Below are 19,026 nucleotides of genomic sequence, written 5' to 3' on the forward strand. Positions count from 1 at the left end.
GGTTTCGTTATTTTTTTCGGCAAATCTTTTATTGTTTAATGTGCAAACCATAGCGGGTACCTTTGTCTTGTGTTAGGTCGTCTCCGTGCAAAATTGAAATGTTTTTGTCCAGTGATGTCCCATTTTAAGGGGTGCTAGGGGGAGGAGGGGAGTGGGGGAACTTGTCAGTGAGTGGAGGTTTATCTAAAACGTATTCAAGACAAAAGGCGTGTGCGTGTTTTTCTTTTGAAAAACGCAAGCTTTTATCGAAGCGCAGCTTGAATGAATATGGAATTAAACATTCATTTCTTGGATAATTACACTGGATTCGAATTCAGGCTTTTTCTAAACAGACGATACATTCGAACGCTACCTGTTGTAGCGTTCGAATGAGTGACGGGGTAAATGAGTGACGGGGTAAATGAGTGACGGGGTATTCTGCAGTTACTTTATTTGTCATTTGACAATAAACGCTTATTCCCCTGGCTCCGCAGATAGCAGTGCTAATCGAGTAATCGAGGCGGGATTTTTCTGTGCAAAAAAGTCAAAGTTTTTCACTGATAGAAAAAAAAAAACGCACGCACTAGCACAAACGCATATACAACTTCTACGAAGACGATAAACAAATACAGCACGAGCCACTTCTCAAAAAAAATTAACCACGCAATAAATTATAACTTTACTCCGTTACCCGTGTCATCAAGGGTTTCGAGCTTTTGCTTACCAATTATCGTTCATATGTTAATTTTCTCTCCTCACCAAGTTAATTTGTAAACTCACTAATATCACACTTGACATTGCTAGGCAACAACCCCTGATTCAAGTGTCCACTATTTGCATAATCGAATTGTGCGTGCATCACGCTTCGAACGTTGAGTATTTCGAGTGCATGAGAAATGCCCTTTGATGGCAAGTTTGAGTAGTTTACAAGCAACAATGTGGAAGAGTATGGAGAGATACGTCACCTGGTAAGATTTAAATCTAAAAATTAGATGATTCACTCATTGTCACGTCTAATCGTCAGTACAATGGCTCAGGACTGTTTACATTTTGGATTTACATGTTGGACAATTAATAGACTAATTGAGGCTGGATAGGTTTGTGAAAGATAACGGATTCCTGTAGATAGTCTAGTTGAAGAGTGAGATGCGATTTTTAGATATGGGGGCAAAGAGAGAGTACTTTCACTTCAGCAGTGTTAGTAATTGCGATTAAAATCGTACTATTTGCCACTGGTAAGTTGGATAAGTTGTGGTTCTTTGGGCGGTCGACGCAGAAGACCGGATTCATCTAATGCATGGTCAAACTTTGCTAACATTATGCTCGTCCTATTCAAATAGAATACATGCATTCTCACAGCTGTATTCGTTTGTCTTTGGAACTCAGAGCCTGAATTCTAGGGTAACTAAACGAGTACTGCTGTGTGCATGCGTGTGTAATTTTGTCGCACTCACAAGTTCTAATAAACCCGTAGTTGATTTGAATAACTTCTGAGCAAATGGTAGTGACTAAAATGAAGACCCACAAAACGAAGACCCCCCCTACCAAAACGAAGACCCATTACCAAAACGAAGACCGGTTAGTGTAAAACGTAGACTGCAGACTGCGGGCTGCAGACCGGGGGTAAAATGCAGACTGAGGGTAAAATGCAGACTGCAGACTGCAGACCAGGGTTAAAATTCAGACTAGGGGTAAAGTAAAATATTAATAATAAAAAACAAGACTTAGGAGTGTTCCTACCCGGAACCGTAAGTTTTTTTTTTCAAATCCCGAAAACTCACACCAAAAGGCGTTTATTCGCCTTAGTCAAACATATTATCAACCTCGAGTTCTTGAACTCCCCATTTTGTTGAACCAAGTTTCCTAAAAGCGCCCAAACTGATCGTAATGCTACGCATCTTACCTTTCTTTACATTTTGGCCATTTTGAATTGTGCTTTCGCGAATAGGTCTGGGACCGAGTAACTCTTTCAGCGTCCAAATTCTTCAGATGGCCTTGGAATTGTTTGGAAGACAAGGCGAGCAAAATCCGACAGCACAACAACAAGGCAAGGTAAACTTGTAGGTATCGAGCATAGTTTGTGAAAGACATTAACGCAAATTATCGAAAATTACCATGAGATCGTCGTCCTCGTTTTCCGACATTTTATAGTGCCATGTGACTTGGGGACGACAACACTTTTATACTGCGTGAAGCGGCCTTTGTGTGTTTCGCGAGTCCTGACGTGACATTATTTTAGGGTACGAACACTCTTTATTTCATCCTTAAGACTGTTTTTTTTTATTATTAATATTTTACCTTCACTCTGCATTTTACCCCAGGTCTGCAGTCTGCAGTCTGCATTTTACCCTCAGTCTGCATTTTACCCTCGGTCTGAAGTCCGCAGTCTGTAGTCCGCAGTCTTTGTTTTACACTGAACGAACAAAGACCATTCAATAAATTCGTTATGTTCATGGGACACACTACGAAAACGAAGATCCTTACGGAAATCTTGAATTCTAAATTTGACGCGTCTGTAATTTATTGTGGAATATTTAAACAGTAGAGCCCGATGGAGCTTTAAATGGGACTAACTTAAGGTGGCTCGTACCGGTTTTCATCTTTTTGATGGTTTGTAACTTTGAAAGAATACAACAGAAAGACTGACCAAGGCCAGTTGAACACTTTTATGGGGTTGAATTACATAATCATTGGTTATCCAAAAATAAGTGTCATTTCGTCACTAGCAGTTTCCATGGCAACGCTTTCATAGGCTTATTCAGACGCATTTTTTAGCTTGTGGCTTAAATAATTCGAAAACTAACCCGGTGACCCCCTGATTTTTTTCAGTGATTGTTTTTGGCACTTGAAAAGGAAAATGCACAAAGATTTTTAAAAAATTCTACGGGGCGGAATTTGAGAAAATCTACAAAAAGAGCAATTTTCACACATCGCAAATTTTCTTCCGTGGAATTTTCTATTTTTTTTTCTGATGATTCCTTTCGACGTTATTATCATATTGGAACAATAAAAAGAAGGGGTCACCGGACTTGTTTTCATGCAATAGCTTTCGTGAGTTTAGCAATTTCCACGCGCGTTCTCGCGCATTTAAAAATCTGGATTCTATAAGATCGACATTTGCTCATGATCTGTTTTAGCTACCGCTGACAATTGCGTGTGCTCGCGCGAGCACCTACGATCTGATGTTTACAGACGTTTACTGCTAAGAAAATCATTAAACAGCCGTCAAAACAGCCTCCCGAACTCATCTAAAAAGTCCTACACATGACTTCTGGCTATATCATATTATTTTCCTTGAAGTTTCAAAGTCTTCTTCCACTTCAGGTAGATTATCCTTCACTTGAGTTCTTCTTTTTTCGCCGTCGCAAGATTTCATATCGGTTGAATATTTCTTTTAAATGGGAAGTGAAGCAACCTTTACTTCTCCGAAAATCGTCTTCGTTATCTTAGGTTCTATCTCCTGCATTCACAGTGGCCGCTCAACACATCAAATACAAGCTCCTAGGTAAACTTCTCACCTAAGTAGAAAAAAATCCTCGCGCCGCCATCTTTGTTTTAAATTTTCGTCTTTTAATCTCGCGCTTCTTTCGCACGTTTCTCTCGCGCGTGACGCAAGAGTTATCTGTTCCCCGCGCGAGGAAACTGGTACGAGCCACCTTAAAGCTAAAACGAGATTTAATCGAAAAGGTATGACATGCACATGGAAGATGCGTCGCGTGACGCTTTAAGCGATGTGGTAAAGATAACGACCAGTTGGAAAACAAGTAGTGGACTCTGGACTGGACTGGACTGGACTGAAGTTTACTTTTTTGTTAAACTGTATTAATATTAAATGGAATTAATATTTTACTAATTATTTTTAATTTTTTAAAAAAATTAAAATTAATCTAAGAAATTACCCGAACGCTCCTCTGCGAGAGCGCCTGGTTCGCGCGATATAAATTTTGTTCTGCGTGCAGCCTGCCGGTGAGGGAAATATGCTTTGTTTCCAAGCTTGAAAAGTGTTGACAGATTCAAACCACGGAATAACGAGTTACAATACCTTGTATGCGAAAAAAAAAGTTGGAGAAAACGGTCGACTGTAGTACATTTTACGGAACAATTCAATGTCAACATTTTACTTTCAAATTCGTCTGTAGATTGGCCATGTCCATGCTAAGCCCGCGGGAGAAAACTTCCAGCATCTGGCGTGCGATTGTCAGTAAAAAAGACGCTTTTGTTTTCAGAGGTTCTGTTCTGGGAATATCTGGGTTATATAGGTTACTGACAGGTGTGTTGACAACCGTATTGGCAAGTTTAAGATTAACAGTCCGATGAGACACGTAATCTCTCGAGTGCGATTGCCACGTTGTTTCCTTTCTGTCAACTCTGTGTTAAAAAATGAACTGTGGAGGTAGTGGTCTCTATGACTATGAAGAAGAGAAGGGTAGATCCAAGCGTACATACGCTAGTGTTGTCAGTGGAGACGATCAGTCGTCAACTCCGTTGACAAATTCCTGGTGGAGAAAACTCCAGGAAGAAAATGAAGAAGAAGACATTGCTCTGTCCACCAGGAACTCGATCGAAGAGCTGGTAAAGGTAATTCATTTATTCATCTAGCTAATCTGACTAAACATAAATGTTTGGAATAAGGCAACTGTTTATAACTCATTCTTCTGGAATTTGCAAAGTAAACCTAATGCATGAAACGTGGCCGTTTTCTCCAATTTATTTTTTTCTTTTTTTCGCATACAAGATACTCTAACTCGTTATTTCGTATTTTGAATCTGTCAACACTTTTCAAACTTGGAAACAAGGCATATTTCACTCACCGGTAGGCTGCACTCAGAACAAAATTTATATCGCGCGAGCCACGCGCTATCGCAGAGGAGCGTTCGGGTAATTTTTTAGATTAATTTTTATTTTTTTAAAAATTTAAAAATAATTAGTAAAATATTAACTAAAATTTAAGATATTAATACAATTTAACAAAAAAGTAAAGTCCAGTCTAGTCCAGTCCAGTCCAGAGTCCAGTCCAGAATCCAGTCCAGAGTCCAGTCCAGAATCCATTCTATTTTTCCAACTGGCCAAAGATAACATTACAAAAGACAACTCTCAAGAAGAACATATATGGAATTCATATATTCCATCAACTAAAATAGGATAGCTGTATTGATTTTGTTTTAATTACGTTTCCTTAACTCTTTCTTTTCCACGTAAAACAAATATATTAAGCGAATCAAATGTCTCCAGTTGCAATCGTTTTGTTTTATTTATAAGATCGTGTTCCTTATCAGTATTCTTGAGTTGTTTTATTATTAGCTTACATAAGCCATTTCCCTTTTTTTCTTTTCAATTGTCTGACTTTTTTCGCTATTGCATAAATAGCGCTCTCTACTGCGAAGATCGTGCATCATACATATGTTTGACTTTAGTTCGAACTACGCTCACATCTACAACTTCAATTTTGTCATCCGTTCGCTCTTCTGTTTTGATTCGCCGCTTTTTCTAATAAATACTCTGATTATTCAACCCTTCAATGTGTGTTCAATGGCTCGAGCTCCTTGGGTTAAATTCTTATCACAGTCTACACGTGGCTTTGCCCCGAAAGGTTACATTCACAAATGGTTTCACAACATGGGGTGTAATCCAGCTGTCAAGGAAACTCTCCTGACAAGTCCAAGCTCCAGGCAATAAAATTTCTCGGGCAGAATCAGTCACATTTACTGACTGCTACGTTTTGCCGACGGATAATAGAAGATAAGACTCCATTTTTACCAGCAGAAAAACACACAGGACAAAGCTTGCAGTAATGCGCTTTGTATTTATAATGTTTCCGGAAACTCATTTGAGTGACATTTCATGAATGATCCTGTTGATAATTTTAATTCTTAAAATTTGCCTACATCGCTTATAGCGTCACGCAACGCATCTTCCATGTGCATGTCATGTCTTTTCGATTAAATCTCGATTTAGCTTTAAAGTAGTCCCATTTAACGCTCCACAGGGCTCTACTGTTTAAATATTCCGCAATAAATTACAGACGCGCCAAATTCAGAATTCAAGATTTTCGTAAGGATCTTCGTTTTCGTAGTGTGTCTCATGAACATAACGAAAGTTATTAATGGGTCTTCTTTTTGGTAATGGGTCTTCTTTTTGGTAATGGGTCTTCGTTTTGGTAATGGGTCTTCGTTTTGATAGGGGCCTTCGTTTTGGTAGGGGGTCTTCGTTTTGGTAGGGGGTCTTCGTTTTGGTAGGGGGTCTTCGTTTTGGTAGGGGGTCTTCGTTTTGGGGGTCTTCGTTTTAGTAACTACCCTGAGCAAATAGCTGACTTAGATTGTGGGTTAGGAGTAGCTAGGTAACTAGCATTGCCTAGTTCTTTCCTCCTTTTTACCGGTAATTTGACCAATTTCTCGTGACTACGGTGACCAGAAGCAATGAATACACCGAATGATTACAGAAAAGATACATGATAAAGCCGTTAAACGGAAAATTCCGCTTAGGACGAAACAGGTTAGTGCTATGCCTGGCTACACGGTACTGATTCAAACAGTACATGTTGTATTCCACTTTTGGTACGTGCGTACATGGTGTTACTAAACTATGGATCAGCCGAGCGCGGAAGCCGTGGAACCGCCGGAACCGCCGGAACCATTAATTTTTTTGGAAAAAAAAAAGGAGTTAAGTAAGTAAAATTTTATGTAACCGTAGCTTATATAACCGTAGCACTGTACGAAATTTCGTTTTCGGGTGTAAAGAAGATTAATTAACAACTATTCACCGAAGTGGAGGTGGTTAGTGGTGGATATTTACCGAGCCACGAAGCGGCGAGGTAAATATCCACCGCTAACCACCGACAATGAGGTGAGTAGTTGTTTTAGTATATACTAAAACAGTAAGATAATATACACCACCAAAAATTGATTTGAGTGATTTCTTCGCTTGTCACGGATGCAAACAGGGACGCCATTTTTTCCCGAGTTGCTCGGAGGTAAATAGCAAAGGATATTCGGAGTTTGACTAGCCAATCAGAGCGCGCCTTCAACGCTATCCACTGTTTTAGTATATACTAATAATTAATATAGAAATGTTGTTAACTTCCTAGAGGTCCAACAAGATAAATAATTTACTTTATTGTGCCGTACAAGGGTATGTCATGACAAGGGGCAATCTGTCGGGTTCTCCATTTCATTGTACATGACCCTAGAATAAGGCAGACGAGCCTAAAGTAACATCGCCCGTGATGCATGTGGATTCGTTTGGTTGGCGTTACATATACAAGTATCTTGGAAAGGATTATGTAGAGGGCAAAATCGGGTGAACTAAAACCGAGTTAAATGGCCCTAAATCAGCTCAAGAAATTCTTGCAATGCAAAAGAATATCCACTTGAGCGGAGTTAATTTTTCGTTATTCAAAACTAGTCCAGATCTTTTTTTATGGTTGAGAGCACGACTATATATTCCCATGCAATTTGTATATTTACGGAGGCGCACTGTGTGAATTCGGGCTTCCTTTATCGTCAAGGACGATAAAGAAAACATTTTTGTCTTTTAACCTAATCTTCTTTATATTTAAAAACGTCTTTTTAACGTTTTTAAAGTATTTTAGTCTACATTTTATTTTTTTTTTTTCACAAAAAAGAAAATTAAAGGTTCCTCAGGTTCCACTGTCTACAGATCCACAGTTTGGTAACACCCGTACGCGCAGGCAAACCACGGTTAATTTCCACTTCAACTCGAAGCTTTAACGACTGCTAACTCACAAAGAAATTTAAGGACTTGTTTTTAAACAATAACTTTGACTGTTCTCTTGTCAAAAAAATACATAAAAAAAGAGGAAAATGAGCATGACAAAAAAAAAACAGTGGGGCTGAGAGCATGATTTTTGGAAAATAGACAGTCATTAGTATTTGATTTTTAGAAATGAAAATAAAGCTGTACTTTATTATGATCATTCGGGAACGTTAAACCAACACTTCCTAATCCTCTCTCTCAGAGGTCATTTTGGATAATTCAAGGAGTTCTTGCTTGAAGTAAGGAGTGCTCCACATGGGTGCAGCTTGTACAAGATCGCTGAAACAGACCAAGCATGAAAATGCATGTCCCTCTTCAACAACGTAAGTAAGCTCATAGTATTAAGAAAGGCGTTTACACCAGTCACACAGCATATGAATGACAAGGAAAGGCCTTTCGATCGATAGTTGACAATTTTTCTAGAGGGAGATCTGAACCACTTCTACATATTTTTTAACTTTCCATCCTTTCTAGCAATGGTGATGTAGATATTTCGGCCAGGATGGACGATTAAGAATAACCGTAGGGTTAGAAGTAGGGAGACTCAATCCGGGAAAAGAAAGTCTTCTTGCGCAACTCTCTTTGAAATGTGAGGCAATGCTCCCAGAGATCGTTCCGTGCCAACCCACAAAAACGTAATGCAAAGTCTAAAATTAAGGCAGGAAGAAAATTGTGCAAGTACATTTCCTGGTCATAAATTTGATTATGCAGGGCATCAAATGATTCTGGCATCAGAACGAATGCAGGATCGACATTGTCTCCAGGCTCTGTCATATTTGATGAACCTACATCCTCAGAATCCAGAGCTTCATTAGCAGACACAAGGAGCACTTTGCACCAGTCTCCTGAGCTTTTGGCAAGATATAGGAGAGTCATGGGAGGAGACTTGGAACAAAAATTGACCGCTAAGACCAAGATCATCCGCATCTTTACCAGTTCTACATTTACAGGTTGTTATTGTTGTCATTAACGTAGTGTATTTTTAATCATAATCGTTACCGTAGTCATTGCTTTTAGATTTTCGTGATCAATGGTATCATTACCACTTTTTGATATTGTCGTTTCCAGTTTGGTGTAATCTCATTTTGATTATTAGCAGTTATGAGCAACTCAGCGAAACCACGGGGATTGAATTAAGAGATTTTCAATATAACCAATTAGCGAAGAAAGTATGGTACTTTGCTTTAAAGAATGTTGATTGGTTGGCGCAGTAAATAAAGTTACTGTAGTTGTGCATTAAGGCTCGAGTCAACTGTTCCAGGCTCAAACCCTGACTGGCACTAACACGGGGATGTGTTATTACCTTTACCAGAAATCTACCCGTCGGGTGCAAAGAAAGGTCATCCTGACGGAATTAAATTAAGAGACCTGTGGTATCCGAAATTTCCATACCCTCATAAGGACGAGTAGTGTCACACTCGTAATACGAAGAGTTCTCCGAATATGCTTAGCACAATCCTTTGTCCAGATTTAATGTACCTGTCTTTGATTAGATATGGCGGCTGAAAGGAATGCCCTGATGGAGAGAATCTATCCAAAATTAAAAGAGTTTGCACAAGAGAAGGGTTACGAATTTCAGGTTGGTCAAATTTAAGCGCTTGACCAAGCGTTATTTACGTCTTGAACGAGACAGCTACTGCTTCTATTGCTTAATTTTCAACAAACGCTTATAGTAAATTATATTGTGTCCAGGTCGTTGATATGCGTTGGGGTGTCCGGGACGAGTCCACTGATGATCATTCTACACTGGAACTGTGCTTAAAGGAACTTAAAGCCTGTCAGGACCTTTCAACTGGACCTAATTTTATGGTAAGTAAAACTAAAATCCAATGTCTTCCTAACCGTGAATTCTCCAAAGTTGTTTCAGAAGACTGAAACGCTATGTCGAGCGAAATGGTTCTATCGTAAATGTAAAGAATTTGGTTTGTGCCTATGTGTTAACGACCACATCTTGTATCAGAATCTAACAAGTCGTACTGAACTGACTAAAACATTCCTAGCTATTTTCCTGTTTTCTTAACATCAGGCATTTCTAGGCCAAAAGTATGGTTTCCGCCCGATTCCATCCAAAATACCTTTAAAAGAATTTGAAGAGCTCCTCAGCAAAATGATAGATCAAGAGGAGAAAGCATTGCTGAAAATGTGGTTTAAATGTGACTTGAACGCAGTACCACCAATATACGTCCTGCAGCCAATCAGCTATCACATTCCTAACAACCTCTGTCACGATGCTGATCAGAGGAAAGTCGCTTTGCAGAAATGGAATCAGGTTTTTTCTCAGATTCAGTACGTGCTCAGACGAGAAGCAAAAACGTTAAATGGAGCTGCAAATATAGACAAATTGCACAAGTATTTTATGTCAGGTAAGACACCTGTCTGTTCAGTGGGATTGTAAGCGGCGGGCATCCTCAAAGTCGATATTTTTTAAGGGAGTACTCTTAACTGAATGGAGCTTGAAGAAGCACGAATTTTGTCAAGATTTTTCAAGGTAATTCAGAAACAGTTAATCGCGTGGCCGAAAGGAAGGAATTACGGGTCTGCTAACAGGGGTACTAGAGGAAAGAAATGCTCGTAGCTGTAATGTGAAAAGAGCAAAATTTAATAAATCACTCGATGCTCTGCCTGTTAAACATTAAATCTTAAAATTTCTGTATTTTTGGATTTGAGCTTTTTCTTAGCCCTCTTTCGATTGCTTCCTTCACGATGGCATCCTTGTATAGCATAGCTTCTTTCGAGGCACCCGAGATTGGTCTCCTTTAAGGCTGTTTAACGCCCCTTCGTTTATCCCTTACTGCTTAATGCGAAATAAAAGCTCCGGGTTTTTTACGGTTTTTTGCATTGACCGTGAGATGAACAATAAACTCAGTTACGCTAATTACGCACAAGGGAATCTGAAATGGAGACCATACCTCGATGGTCCTAAAGGGGTGTGTCTTACTTTTACACCCCACCATTTTTATTCGTAGTGACCGAAAGCGAGATTCGCAGCGGTGTTCTATGCGGACCAAACCCGGATGAACAATGTTTGTGGATAAGCAGAAATATCCGGGACCTGGAGGATAACTTGCAAAGTGAGAACGCCCACTACTTCATTGATATCAAGTATGATACAAAGGAAATCGACACTGATGCGCAAGAAATGTTACAGGTAAACGGTTTGAGTATCATTTGACCACTCTGGTACCTTTTGATAACAACAGAGTTGACAGGTTTTTCAGGGAAAGAGGTGATGAGAGTGCTGGAGGGAGTTATTCCAAAATACATCGAATTCTCTAACTAATGTAAAAGGAAATACATAGCACTAAGAGGAGAAAATCACTCCTTCAAGAAGTACTTTATACTTTAGAAAAAGACGCGCGTTTGCAGTTAAGTACCATTGCGTTTAAAGCAGTCAGGTTCAATAACTTGTATATCGTGGTCCTATTTTGGTGAAAAGGCTTGAAGTCATCCTTTGACTTACAGCAACTAAAGGACATTATGATTTTGGCTGTACCTGCCTCAAATATCAGGACATTTGAAGTTAACTGGGACTCTGAGGGGATTTCTCCATCTACGATATCTGAGCACGAAGAGTATATAGATAACTTGTGTGGCGAAGTCGAATATTTGATGAAAGAAAAGATCATTCACTCCATAAACAAGAGAATCAGAGAGGATGTTAGTGATCTACTTTACGAGGAAGTTGTGCAACATTTGAAGTTTTGCCAGACCAAATGTGAGACGTTTTATGGACGAAAAGAAATACTGGATCGATGCAGAGCTTACCTCCAGGTAAACATTTAATTTGATCGCTTTGACGCTAATTTCATCGAATCTTTTTGCTGTTTTAACTGTTACAATACTTTTGTATCAGCGCAAGTACAAAAAAGCAACAATCAATATCCTTAAAACCGTGTAATAAGTCTTGAAAATATAATTGTCTAGGAGGATAGATGTGACCCGCTCGTGATTCACGGTCAGTCAGGGTGTGGCAAGACCTCAGTGGTTTCTATGTCGGCGAGAGAAGCCAGGAATTGTTTCAGCCAATCGAACATTGTCATTCGATACATTGGAACGACGCCGGATTCTTCACAAGTTCGTCTCCTTCTTTACAGTGTTTGCCAACAAATATGCTTTATCTACGGCCGAGACCCCACCAAAATTAGACAGGTGTGTATATCAGAAGATGAATGGAAAAGACTGAAAGTTTGAAAAGGTCCATAGCTCGATTTGGATAACGATTCACTGCGATCTGGATATGCATGTTGTAGAATTGGATTTATTTCCCATCTTTTTTACAGGACATGAAAGACCTTCAGGAAGATTTCTTAACCTGCCTTAGCCTTGCCAACTCAGACGAACCGCTTTTCATTTTCCTTGATTCTCTCGATCAGTTTGGTCCTGAAGACAACGCAAGAAAACTTACTTGGCTACCCATTGTTCTCCCCAGCCACGTTAAACTCGTTATTTCTACCTTACCTGACAGCCAGTACGAGTGCTTCCCAATTTTAGAGGTTTGTTCTTTTCGATTCATCATGTTGAATGAATGGTATTACAAACATTCTTATTTCCAGTGCTTTCTGCGATCAATTCTGCCCAAAGTTAACTCTTCAAAGTTAAACGCTGCATGCCCCCATATGTAAAGCGATGTGCATCACGCTTAAAATATACTGTTCCTCATTCAATACCTGAGTAGTTGTGTGTCATAATTTTGCATCACGTAAGATATAGAATTAGCAATAAAGTACACCTTGGAGGTGTTTTTAAGGGTTGAAAACTTACGAATTAATCACGGGCCGTAATCCAGATCTCGCGCGTAGTTGTTTCCTATAAGAACCTCCCGCCCTGTTTATAACATATGTGTTCTCTCGTTTCACTACTAGTCTATTCTCAAAGAAGAGAGCTTTGTAGAGGTTCCAAAGCTGCCAGAAGAAGACGCATTCCAGATTCTCAACAATTGGCTGAATGTTGCTGGCAGAACTCTATCTTCCTCACAAGAAGTCATCGTTAGAGAAGCTCTCCAAAAGTGTTCTCTCCCAATCTTTATCAGAGTCGCGTGTGATGAAGCCCTGAGATGGAAGTCCTACTCCTCTCCTAGCAAGACTGTACTTCAAGATACTGTCAGAGGTAAATAGACTTTTATTTTATTAATTGAACCTACCTCGATTTCAGTATGGATATAACAACCCATTTGTATCAATGGACTTCACGACAACGGAACTATTAGACTAAACGTAGTTGGTATCAATTAGAAATCACACTCTAGGAGTATTTAAATGAAGTGTCAGTGAGTTACACGAACTCAATACAAGTCATGATATCTGTATTGGTCATAATAGGTGCTGTAAATGCTTTGTTTGAGAGGATTGAGCTTCAGCATGGAAGAATATTGGTGCAGCAAGCTCTCGCTTACATTACTGCTGCAAAGAGCGGATTGACTGGAACTGAAATAGAGGACTTACTATCCTGCGATGATCGCGTCTTGGATGACGTTTATCAGTACTGGACACCACCCATCAGACGCATTCCTCCGTTGCTTTGGGTCCGAATAAGGAGCGACTTAGCAGGTTACCTCGTGGACAGAGGCGCAGACGGTGCAAGTGTTATTACCTGGTACCACAGACAATTTATTGAGGCCGCAAGAGCTAGATATTTATCTTCAGAGGACGAAAGAACATTAAACCATCGGGCTTTGAGCGATTATTTCCTGGGTGTGTGGGCAAACGGACGAAAGAAGCCATACCAGACGAATAAAGGAAAAATCCTGGAAGCTGACCGTTTTGTTTCTCATCAACCGTGGACATTTGAGGGAAACAAAAAGTCAAAGAATTTCAATTACCGCAAAATAAATGAGCTCCCCTACCATTTGGTGTTGTGCAATGACGTCGAAACATTAAAACGAGAGGTACTTTGTAACTTCAAATTCCTTCTTACCTGTTTAGAATCAAGTTCTCTCCGAGACCTTATGGATGATTTTGATTTTGCCCTTGAGAAAATCGTCGACGACGACATCCAACTTGTGAAGGAAACCTTACAACTTTCTACCTTTGCTCTACTACAACATCCAGCGCAGCTGGCCACACAGCTACTCGGACGTGTTAAAACCTCAAACTCGAATCATGTCAAAGATTTGTTGGACCGGGCCAGAAACCCATGGCAACCTTGTCTGTTGCCCACTTCTGTGTGTTTAACATCACCTGGTGGACCTTTAATTCATTCGATGTCTGGGCAACAAAAGCCATCATCCGCTATCAGTGCTAGTGCGGATGGCAAGCTTATTGCAAGTGCCTCCATCGACACAACTTGTTCGGTCTGGGATGTCAAGTCAGGAAGATTGATGCGAACGCTGGAAGGAGTAGGTAAGATTTAAATGTTCCCATTTGAACATGGCTTAGATTAACATGACATAAATGGCAAGTGATAAATACGTACCATTGTATTTGCTTGTCATGGCCGTGGTCTAAAATTCAAGCTTGAAGACAGGCTCAGAGTTTGTTTTCAAGACCTCGAGCAGGTTTACTGAACCTTTCTTTCTCTATAGGTAAAATGTTTCGCCCAAAACTGCAGATTTAAAATGTAGCGACTGAAATTCTTGTTACTTTGGTCTGCAGTAAGTTAAAGATGTCTTATTTTTGTGATTTTTCCAAGAATTGAAGAAACAAGGCCAGCTGCGGTTTTGCAATTTTAGTAATCCACAGCAAATTTTAACAAGGATCGAAAACTCGTCATCATCAGATTTTATGACACATTCAAGTCGTATCTCTTATTTTACTATGACCTTTTAGGTGATGATGTCTGGTTTGTGGTCATATCCCCCGACAATTCAACAGTTGTGACCTCAAAGCCTGGTTCTATATCTGCTTGGAGGCTTTCTACCGGCCAAAGGGTGTTTTCTCTGGAAGGGCATAGAGTGGTGGCACCAATTTGCGTTTTAAAACGCTACAGTACAGTTTTGTTAGTGACGATTTTTAACCAGCACATCAAGCTATTTAACTTGCGTACAGGCAATCTGATTAAAGAAATTTATGACGATATGCTACCAAAGAAGACTGCAATATCATCACCGGTGATTTTGTCTTCTTTTAATGAGCATGTTCTCTATGCAAGCAGGGACAGTTTATCCACAGCCACTTCGTCAACGAGTTGGATCAGAGCTACTCATTTAGAAACCGGTGAAGTAGAGAAGATGCAGATCAGTCCTGGCTTCACGGTACAATTTATAGGTGTCACAGCCTTTGACACGTTGCTTTTAGTGATGAGTGATGGAGCACCAGATTCCAGGAGGGGATCAGCCGTTCTGACCAATTTTTTCATTGTGGAACTTTGGGATGTTACAAAGAAAGTTCCACTTCGTAAGCTTGCAGACCTCTCAGAGAAGGTACGATGCTATGCATTATCGTCGGACAAATCAAAAGCTTTGACACTTGGAGACTCAAGGTTTTTATCAAATGCTAACATTTTCCGAGCTGCATTAAAAGTGTTTGACTTGGAATCTGGGGACATTACTGAACAAAGGTTGACCTACCCAAGTACTATTCACCTGGTGGAGTTTGTCGATTTTAATCACGTTATTACGGCATCTCGGGACAAGATCGTTCGACTGTGGGATTTAGAAAGAAATATTTCGTCGCTGGATGAAGAAAATGACGAGGAAGACGAGCTAGAAGTCGTCAGTATCTTTAGGTACCATGCGATCTGCTGGGAGAAAAATGGAGTACGTCTAATAAATTTTCAAGGCGGAGATTTCATCCAGTTTAAGAATGGAATACAACCTCAAGTAGTTTTTGTTGACGACAGTCGAGTCGTCTTGGTGTCATCTGGAAAGATGCACTTGTTTGACTTGAACCAGAGACAATTTATCCGTCAATTTGATGGGGATACCTGTCAAGGAGGTCTACCAAACAGCTGTTTTGTTCGCAAACAGGCTCAGGTGATTGCCATATCTGACGATCAGCGGTCTCTATATGTGTTCCATATCTGCGATGGAAGGAGAATAGATCAGTTGAAATGCGAACACATCATTAGGTCAGTGAAAACGATAACTTAGGATGATATCTTGCTTCTTTACGGCATCAAATTTATTGCTATGCCAAATCTGTTCTTTGAGTTTGTGAGTATTTCGCCACAGATGCAAATTTTCCAAACAGATTTCTCGTGAATCGACCGGTTTTGATGACATTTCATTCTGTAACACTGGGTAACAGACTAGAGTACTCGAATCTTAAAATTTCTTCGTCTTTTTTTGTGTGTGTATGTTACAGACTAGTACACTCCCAAGATGGCGAAATCTGTGTCTGTGGACACAGCGTAACAGACGACGAAGATGAGGCCATGTCGCGGTATAGCTACTCTGTGTGGGATATGAATGAGAGGATGTGCATCCAAAGAATCCTCCTGGAAGAATCTCAAGCAGATTTCAGTGGTGAGTCTGCCTGTGTAAATACTCTAAACATTAGCCAGCTCAATTTTCATGATTTCCACTAGTGATATGTGAGTGCAATTATTTCTGTTTTGGTTTGTTGGAAAAAGCTCGCTAAAAATACTGAATTAAAGAAAAAAAACACGGGTAGCAACGATGAAGTATGAGAACATTCATACACGCCATTGCAAATTCGAACAGACAGTGACGAAGGTTTCATCCATGCGCACTTATAATTAGGACCGAGAAAATCGTAAAAGGTGGCGTTTAATGGGCACATGTTAAATGAAAATGTCGATGCCGTCCTCAAAGAGTATGCCCTATCTAAGATCTAAGATTGGTCATTAAAGTTGTTTTGCCGAGCAAGGCTAAATTGAACATCTATGAATAGTAACACATGCAGAAGGAGAAGTAATCGATTGCGATACCTATTCAAATGCTTTTGAATGCCCTTGTGCGCTCATTTGAAGATTTTAATGACTTCATTCTTTTGTAGAAATGCAGTTGGCTACAGATGGGAACCTCCTTTCAGATATAGTCTACGATCTTGGAACCAAGCTCTACACTGCAGTTGTGTATGAAGTGCATACAGGAAGGCTTCTCTTAAAATCCCAAACGGAACACCATGTGCATTCATTAGCCATAATCTCTAAAACAAACACATTAATTTTGGGCTTGTTTGATGGCACTATGGAGCTCTACGACGTAGGAAATGGAACGTGCGTTCACAGGCTTATGCATGCGCACCTCGGTGCCATTCATCGAATTTACACCACTAACGATGGCTCTGTTGCTATGACAACTGCAGGGGGATTAGACTCGAAGGATCGCTCAATTTGCTTCTGGAGACTGAGCAAGACCAAGCTCACGCTTTTTACTGTGTTTACACCAGATGCCAAGGTATCATCAATGAACCTTTCTGGTGATGGCCAGCTAGTTGCTCTAGAAATAACTGAAGTAGTTCCCTTCGTTCTTGTAAAAGAAACACAGCGAGAAGTATCTCGATTTAGCGACATTGATCGATTCACTTGTAACTATATTGTAGATTTAGCGGACTTGAAGGTCCTTTAGACATGATTTAGCCCCTGCTCGTTAGACCTTGTGCAAAATATTCATTTAAATTTGAGAGCAAGTGCATGCTAATTCAAAGTGTGAGGACTCCAAAGTATCATTCAAACATGTGTTGCTGATAATTTGTAAACATGTAAAGTTAATGAGCCACATTCTTTCGCCAGAAAGTGACGAAAAGCATTAATAAAAAATTATTTGTGTCTCGGGTCTCCAAAGGGTACGACGCTTACTCTAAATTATTTAGAGGAGAATTAAGTAAATTTAGAAACTAAGCATAGAGTGGTTGTATATTCAGTCCTATAATCAAAGCGATTTCTGAAAAAAGCGATAAATTAATAAATTGTAAAGCAAAAAATATAATTCAAAGAACCAAGATCTATTTAAACTGTATATTTTTCAACAAAACATTAAAGGTCAAGTATATTTTACGAACGGAATTTTCAGCTGTCCTCACAATGAAATTTTGTCTTTTATACTTTTCAGCATTTTAGATTTGCAATTTTAATTCTTACATCGACTCAAAAAAATACTTAACTACACGTTGAAAGATCAACTTAAAAGAACGATGCGGTGGTAATTATGAAATATATAAGGCCTGATATGATGTCTTTTCATGCAGAAGGTAACGTATAAAAATGGGTTGAAGAGACAAAACAGCGATTAATCGTTTGGTATAGAAAGTTACGTTTACGTCTGACTCTTTGGATTATCGTTTGGCGAATTAACCTGGTAAATTAGACAATTTTCCTACACAAAATAGTTTAACTTATCGGAGAAGAGGGCTTCTGTGTAAATGTTTCTTGAGGGAAAAAAATCTCTTTACTTTTTAACCCTGCGGCGTAAAGGAGAAAAATCTGCGTCTCGTTGCAACATCTTAGAATTTACTTGGTAACCTGGAAAGAAAGTGCTCCAATGGATTTATGACTATTCTCATTCTTAGGATTGTCAGGGTATAGGTCAGGCTCGATATCCAGAAAATATCTACACGATAAAGTAATAGTCAAAGGAATAATATAAATATGAATCTAACTCACAGAGACACAGATAAGTCAACAGAACTCACTAAACAAGGTGCTTTGTTAAGTCACTTCCTATTTAAAGAGGCTTGATTCGCGCACTGGTTGCACTCAGTACAAAAAACTGATTCGTACTCCATAGTCGTTTGCAACATAGTGGCTAAAAGCAGATTGAAATAGAATGAAAATTACGTCTCGGAGGTTTTTAAGGTTCTGTGAGACATGTACAGTCAACTTAGATAATGTAGGGAGAAATTTAATATTTTAGAGTTTTATCTAAGGAAGCAAAGGAAGCTCTTATTCTTTTTCAAGTCATTAAAATTTCAAACGCCAACAATGTTAACCACCAAAAACAACATTGAGCATCGAGAAAACGACTTGCTTATCATTGACTTCCGTTATTCAAGTGAAATTGAACAATTCGACATTTTCAGCTAGGGGGAGGCGAGAACACTTGAAACAAAGCTCGGGATCCTTTGTTGAAATGTGAACGCTTGGTGAGAATTTTTTCAACTGAACAGCAGAAAATCTCTGTTAGGGGAGAAATGAAAATTTGCATCTTTCGTCAGTTATGCGCGAGACTCGTAAGGTGATAAGCGACCGTTAGCGAGTATTTATTCAGTTAAATTCGTCACTGTAAGAAAACATTTAAAGCAGGTGAATCTACACAATAACCAGTTATTCTTTTGCAGGGAAAATTCACAAGAGAAAAAAAATGTACTTGATGTCGTACAACTAATGAGTTACCGGTTCTAGAAGAAAAGGGGTTACCTCCGAACCCGCTGAAGA

At 39.5% G+C, this 19,026-nt stretch overlaps 1 protein-coding gene across 8 annotated transcripts; it reads left to right on the forward strand.

Moving 5' to 3' along the window:
- Positions 1–141: 141 nt before the first annotated feature.
- LOC111321315 (NACHT domain- and WD repeat-containing protein 1) lies at positions 142–17,423 on the forward strand. Of its 8 annotated transcripts, none has more exons than XM_022924163.2 (16): positions 142–947; positions 1,928–2,039; positions 7,955–8,075; positions 8,464–8,702; positions 9,246–9,331; positions 9,445–9,561; positions 9,779–10,115; positions 10,719–10,900; positions 11,215–11,523; positions 11,677–11,901; positions 12,033–12,245; positions 12,615–12,858; positions 13,071–14,090; positions 14,517–15,756; positions 15,993–16,153; positions 16,647–17,423. In XM_022924163.2, the coding sequence occupies exons 3-16, from the start codon at positions 8,008–8,010 to the stop codon at positions 17,219–17,221; spliced, it is 5,016 nt and encodes a 1,671-aa protein (XP_022779898.2). In that variant the 5' UTR covers positions 142–947; positions 1,928–2,039; positions 7,955–8,007; the 3' UTR covers positions 17,222–17,423. The 8 variants fall into 8 exon arrangements, with proteins under 8 accessions (XP_022779898.2, XP_088597570.1, XP_022779897.2 ...); XM_088741444.1 differs by having other exon boundaries at positions 8,488–8,702; XM_022924162.2 differs by having other exon boundaries at positions 1,928–2,031.
- Positions 17,424–19,026: the final 1,603 nt, after the last annotated feature.

The sequence above is a fragment of the Stylophora pistillata genome, chromosome 1 (genome assembly GCF_964205215.1).
Source record: "Stylophora pistillata chromosome 1, jaStyPist1.2, whole genome shotgun sequence".
In the NCBI taxonomy this organism is placed as follows: Eukaryota; Metazoa; Cnidaria; class Anthozoa; order Scleractinia; family Pocilloporidae; genus Stylophora; species Stylophora pistillata.